Raw genomic sequence first — 6,869 nt, 5'->3', positions numbered from 1 at the left:
TGTCACTTCTCAGAGCCCTGTACCACACTGTCACGCCGTATAACAATATAGAATTCACCACCTGTGAGCACAGTTTCCTAATTGAAACCCGCGGTCCAGTAGTTGTTCTTAGTAGTACGAACCTCCTGTACATGAAAAGTAAGGGACCTTTTGTCTAGCTACATCCCCAGATATTTTGTATTTCTGATGAACTGGACCGCACCTTCCTCAGTCACAATCGGAATATGCCTTATAATTCGTCTTCCCGTCACCGTTTTTTCGTGCGAGAGCCGGAGTCCTCTAGTTCTCATCTATCTATTTACCATATTTAATGCCTCATTTGTTACTCTCGTTACGTCCTCCTCCTTCTTTGCAGTGACCACTAGCGCAAGTTCGTCAGCAAAAGCTATTGCTTGTACTCCTTCTGTATATTCTAAGCGCAAAACCCCATCTAACGTAAGATTCCATAAAATGGGTCCCAAAACTGAGTTCTGCGGCATCTCACTTGACACTTTGTTTTCAATCTCACTACTGCCTATTTGGTATACCAAAAATTTTTCTTGTAAGTGTCTCTGTATCATTCGTCTGAGATATGGCGGTATATTGACCTTCTTCATCATTGCAAATATTGCTTCCCATCTCAAGGAATTAAAAGCATTGAATTCGGCGCGTGCGCCACGTGCCCTTTGCCGCATTATCAATCAATTTTATCACCTCCTTCACAGTATCTGTCGCTGATTTCCCTGATCGAAATCCAAATTGCCACTAGCTAATACCACCCCTCTCTCCAATATAGGCCGGCAACCTCACCTCTAACATCTTTTCTAGTTATTTACAAAAATTATTCGTAACAAATTGGTCTGTAATGAATTATAGCTCCTGACCTACCTGATTTGTTTATTAAAACCAGTCTTGATCTTTTCCACGAATTTGGTATAAAATTTCCTTTCAGCATATTGTTTGTTCATTACTTACAAAATTGGAACAGCCGCTTCTTCCATCAGTATCCAGACGATTTCTACTGGAATGCCGTCCGGACCCAGACTCTTATGCAGTTTCATTTTCCTACCTGCAGTCTTTAATTCCTGCATAATGAACACCGGTATTTCATCAGCCACTATTTCCTTTCTACATTGATCTACTTGCTTCGGAAAGAGTACATCTACATACTCACGTACCTTGTCTTCTGGTATCACTGGCAATCGTCTACCTACTCTTCCGGAAACTAATTGGTACCCTCTTCCCCAGGGATCTCTATCGATATCTTTGCAAAGGTCTTTCCAACACTTGCTGTTGGCTTTTTTAATGGCTGCTGTGTATTTGGATCTAGCCTCCACGTATTCTTTTTTGGCCTCATCCTAAACAGGAAAAAATGTATTATGAAACTGATTTCACAAGAAAAAATAAAATCCATATTTGTAGGAAAAGTAGCTGCACTACTAAAAGTTTCACACTTGAGAGATCGCACCTGAATGATATAGTTGAGATTTTACTTGGATAGCATGATACATTGTTTACAGTATTACATCTTGTAGTGAGTCACAAAAATTTCATATGTACTACGCAATGGGTGACATAATTACATTGAAAAAAAAATGACTTGAATCATATATGTATCATTTGTAATAGTTTTAATTATTACGTAAATAATAATGCTTATTTTTAATGCCTATTATCAGCTCAAATAAATTATAATTTATTTAGTAACTTAACTGTTTCAATAAGTAGTATATTGTTCTTGCTGGAAAATAGGAAGAGTAAATAAAAAAACTATGAGGTCGCCAAAAAACAAACGAGAAATTCGGGATCAGTGCCCAAAAATACATGAAAAAAAATTGATCATGTAACAAAATCATTATTGACCAGTGCAAATACAGCGTGTCTGGACTAAAGGTATCCAAAGTAATGGGCTATATTTAGCCGAAATCTGTTAAAAGTAGGCTTAATCGACAGGAAATATCTTCAAGATTTGTTCTGTATACTCTCAAGGTCAGCGGAATGCACTGGAAAGTCAACTTACAATGCAATTGTAGTCGGTCAAGATGTGGACCCTTCAACAGAAGGTTCAGTGCGTGCTTTGGTTAGCGGAGTTTCAATTAGTTACGCGTGTTCAACACCGTGAACGAACTGAATGGAATATCGGTCTTCATACAAACAAGTTTAGTTGTCAGTGGGATACGACTTTAAGAGAGACTGGAAGCTTGGTTTCACAAACTGGAAATCATTCAAAAGTTTGAGGGACGGCTGGATCGTGTACGCGATGCATTTACTAACAGTCCTGGAACTCAGTTGGGGGGCCTAGTTACGAACTGCAAATTCGTTTCACTGTTCACGACATTGTTCATAAGCGGCTCCGCATTAAACACACATCACATATCACATTAAACCAAATGATCGCCGCTTTCGATAACAGATTGCTGCAGAGGTAATGAATTCTGTCGGAAACAGTCCTAATTACTTGATAGTTGTTATTTAGTGATAAGGCAACCTTTCGTAGTACAGGAAAATTAACAGATACAAGTGTCGAATTTGGAGTACTGAAAACTCACACACAGTAATCGAAAATGAAAGGGACAATTTGAAAGTCAATGTCTGGTTAGGACTGCACAAAAATGGCGTCATCGGTCCGTTTTTTCATAGAACCCATTGTGACAGGAAACACGTACCTAGACGTGCTTGAGAACTTTGCTATTCCTCAGATTCCTGCTGGATTCAGTTTGCAACAATTTGTTGCCCACAACATTTTCCCCGGACAAGGAGATCCAACTACATGGTCATCTAGATTTGTAGCCACCTAGATAAAGTTTACGATTTTGATAAAAACGCTATTCGTAAAAAGTACACATATTTTATTTTCGAAACTAACTGCCTACAATAGAAAAAGTGTTAAGAGTTGTAAATGACGATAACGATCTATCAGATTTTCGAAAAACAACTTTTTATATACAGAGCGTTTCAAAATGTTCTTCGGAATTTCGAAAATTCATTAACAAAAAACTATTTCATTCGTAAGAATAAAACAAGTACTGTACGAAATAGTACTTCAAATAGTTTTTTCCACATATACTAGGCAGTTAGTAAACCATTTGCTCGCTAGGCGTCGACAGTAGAGAAAATGGCTGCCACGGGGAGCGAGAAGTCGTTTTGTGTATTAGAATTTCACTTGTCAAAGTCGTTAATTTCTGTGCAACGTGCGTTTCTGTTGAGCCACCAAGTGACAATTCAATTCGTTCATGGTATAAAGAATTCAGTGAAACTGGTTGCTTGTGCAAGCGAAAATCAACTGGTCGTCCATCAACCTCAGAAGTCAATGTCGAACGTGTGCGTGCAAGTTTCATTCGCAGCCCATCAAAATCGACTGCGGCTGCAGGCAGAGAATTAGGAATTCCGAAAACAACAGTGTGGAGAGTTCTCCGTAAACGTGTATTATCCAAACTGTACCATCTTCAATTAATCCAGTGTCTTTCTGATGGAGATTAAAAACACGCAGGCTCGATTTTGTTTACAGTTACAGGAAAAGATGTTGTTAGATGAAGGTTTTATAAACAAGATAATTTTCAGCGATGAAGCTACTTTCCATATTAGCGGCAAAGTAAACCGTCATAACGTGCGAGTTTGGGGAACTGAAAACCCACACGCTTATGTGGAACACATTCGAGATTCTCCGAAAGTAAACGTTTTTTGTGCGATCTCTCGTGAGGCAATGTTTGGACCATTCTTTTTTACGGAAACGACAGTAACCGCATGATATACCTGGATATGTTACAGTTATGGCTTATGCCTCAGCTACTCAACGACTTCATTTTCCAGCAAGATGGTTGTCCTGCCCATTTTCATAACGAGGTTCGACAGCACCTTAACACAACATTACCTCGGCGCTGGATAGGACGTGCGTCTGAAGAAGACCAACACATTATGCTGTGGCCATCAATATCACCAGACCTCACGCCATGTGATTTCTTTCTCTGCGGTTACGTGAAAGATAAGGTGTTTATCCCACCAATGCCGCACGATATCGCTGAGCTGAAGGATCACATAATCAATGCAATCAACTCTATTGAAAATGACATGTTAGAATGAGTTTGGCAAGAGCTAGACTTTCGTGTTGATGTGTGCCGTGTCACCAGAGGAGCACATATTGAACATTTATAGATTTTAAAGTTTCCTTTGGAGAAATAAAACTGTAAATTCGTCAACAGAAGCCTTTCTGTGTGGCATTTCAACCGGTAATAAGGCTCCATCGGCTAAAGGTAGTTGTCACATAAATACGCATATCGGCAGTGATACCAGGTTTGTAAATGGTGGTCTCTGGATTTTTGAATCTAAATCTACAGGAGACATTCACAACAAGATGAACGGTACTCCTTTTGAGAAAAGGTACTCCTTTCGGTTTAGTGATGTGTTATCTCTTCTGGAAGATAATTGGATTATTGTTTTAGACAACGCCCATTCTCATTCACGTAAAATGGAAAAAATTTCAACCGCATCTTTGAGAAAGAATATCAAAATGTGGTTTAGTTTAAAAAGAGTGATTTTTGAAAAGGATGAACTTAGGTCTAATAATCGCAAAGAGTTTCACATATCAAAAGTAATTTTAATGTGTCTAAAATTCATGTGTTAGCAAGTTCCAGTGGTAAAACCGTGCTTCGATTACCTCCCTATCATTCTGACTTAACCTAATTTAGTTAATTTGGAGAAAAATCAAAAGTTACGTAGTGTCAGAGAATACTACTTTTAAAATATCAGTTAAAAATTTATGTCTAAAAGCCACTGATAAAACGGGACAGTAGAAATGGAAAAAAAACAATATGAAACATGTAATGAATACTGTAGTACCAAATTACTGGGAGTTGGATAATATAATAGAAAACAAAATTGAGTCTCCCATTGTATCTCTAAATACTGACAGCATTACGGATTTCTCGCATTCAGGTAACTATAACTGAACTGAATTTATTTTTGTTTGTTTACCATCAAAGAAATTTAATCTAAAATACTTTTGAACGTTTACTGTTAGTGAACAATTGACAATTTCATAACTTAAAAAACTCAAGGAAAGTATTTAACAATGAACAATTTTAATGAATAAGATACTCATGGGTATCAGGTGTGCCCAACAAGATAAGAGATACTTATTGATCATTTAACATGTCTTAATTTTTATTTAAATTAAAAATATAATAGCGCGCGGTTACTGAGTATTAACGTCGCGTATTTTCTTTTTTATGGATTTAAGGAGATGCTTGAGTTTCGGCCTGCCGAAAACTAGTACGCGTGGTCTGTTTGTTTGAACTCTACAAACTAACTCAATTCGGTGTAGTTGACTCCAATTTATTCTATGATATTGGGAGAGAATCAAGGGTTAGATAAGTACTCTGTCATGAGAAGTCATTTTCAAGACCATAGTAAAATTCGACGATACTATATTACGTACATTTGTTTGCAGTACTTTTGCAGTAAAAATATGTAGGAATAAAAGAGTGATACTTTTTACAACAAATATATGACTTATTATGTATTTCTTCTTATCACACAAAAAATAAAAAGGCTCATAGAATTTATTCTTTTTTAGCTAAATATCTGCTACTAACAAATAGCGTATATAAAGAAGTCATTTATTTTAAATATCAGCTATCTTTAGCTTCATCACAGTTTTATCACTAGCCTAATGTATTTCGTCTTTAATCATTTTACACTTAAGCTTTATTTATGTTAAAATTTCCATTGTTGTAATTGTTTTTTTGAAATAAAACAAAAATAAATTTATACTAGTAAACGTTTACGACAAAACGTAAATATCACTGGATTTTTTTTAAGAAATAAAAAATATATATTCATACAAAAATGAATTTATGTAAATGGTTACGTCAAACTATAACTCACAGTACAAAAATTTGATTTTTTTTCGCCAATAAGCTTCATTTCATGATTCACAATGTATTTTTTTCAACGTATGTATCTTTAATACTAAGAAAAAATTGCACTATTTCGGAAGCATTATGTTAGCATAACATTTTTATTGTTATGTTAAAATTTTCAAGTTAAATTCTCGTTTTTACTTTTTAGCTTAATTCAATATATTGTTAATTTTTGTGTGGAATTACAAAGTATACAGTTAGGTTCGGTAAATGTAATTTAAATTTATATCTTAGTTACGGTACCGTATTTATTGTGGCTGTGTTCGAGTGATTGAGTGCGTTCTTACCTCATTAGTATATGATTCAACTTTTGATTGGTTAATGAGACAATTCCGAAGAATTTACGTTATACTTTTTAATTTTTGTGATCGTTTATTTGTTTGAAAGTACAAATATGTCTGGATGTGAAGCGGGGAAGGAATGCAACAAAGGTTAGTCGTTTTTGGGTAATTTTTTTCTAATTATTTGTAGCTTATACTGCCTTTTGAGGTTATTTGATAGTGGTAGGGGTTGAACTGGGAATTTTTTGACCATTTTTAATTTTTAAATTACACTTTGAAAAGTGTTTTTGTGGATTAACAGTCCAAGTAAAATATAGGGAAAGTTTTACAGTTAAGTAACATTCGTAACACTTTTTTTTGTGTTTGCTTAAAATTAGATGTTTTCGAAAGCCAAATTAGTGGTTTCAGCATGGGTGTTCATTCGTTTTGAATTCCACCAGATTTAAGAATTTGTGGCATAATCAACGTAAAATAATATTAATGCCGTTAATTATGTATAATAATTGCTGGAATTTTACATTCTTCATATTTGACTGATTTTATTAAGCCTCAACGTTCTGAAGCCAATTTTTAATTTTCTCAGCTCGTTGCATCATCATTAAGTGATGATATACAGTAAATCAATTTCTTTTTTAAAAATCATTTTATAAGTGAATGTTACATTTAATAATAATAAATGAACTGCATCGAA

General features: G+C 35.3%; 1 protein-coding gene across 2 annotated transcripts in view; it reads left to right on the top strand.

Annotated features, from left to right (window-relative positions):
- The first annotated feature begins 5,957 nt into the window (after window positions 1-5,957).
- Window positions 5,958-6,869, top strand: part of sds22 (protein phosphatase 1 regulatory subunit sds22) — a 55,816-nt gene continuing 54,904 nt past the window's right edge. For both annotated transcript variants that reach the window (XM_075364334.1, XM_075364326.1), the window contains exon 1: window positions 5,958-6,328. In XM_075364334.1, coding sequence (XP_075220449.1) covers window positions 6,292-6,328 — 37 coding nt within the window. In that variant the 5' untranslated portion in view covers window positions 5,958-6,291. The remainder of the gene's footprint in view (window positions 6,329-6,869) is intronic.

The sequence above is a fragment of the Lycorma delicatula genome, chromosome 1, assembly GCF_047948215.1.
Source record: "Lycorma delicatula isolate Av1 chromosome 1, ASM4794821v1, whole genome shotgun sequence".
In the NCBI taxonomy this organism is placed as follows: Eukaryota; Metazoa; Arthropoda; class Insecta; order Hemiptera; family Fulgoridae; genus Lycorma; species Lycorma delicatula.
Note: the sequence above shows the minus strand (reverse complement) of the source record. Positions and strands in the feature narration are given on the sequence as shown.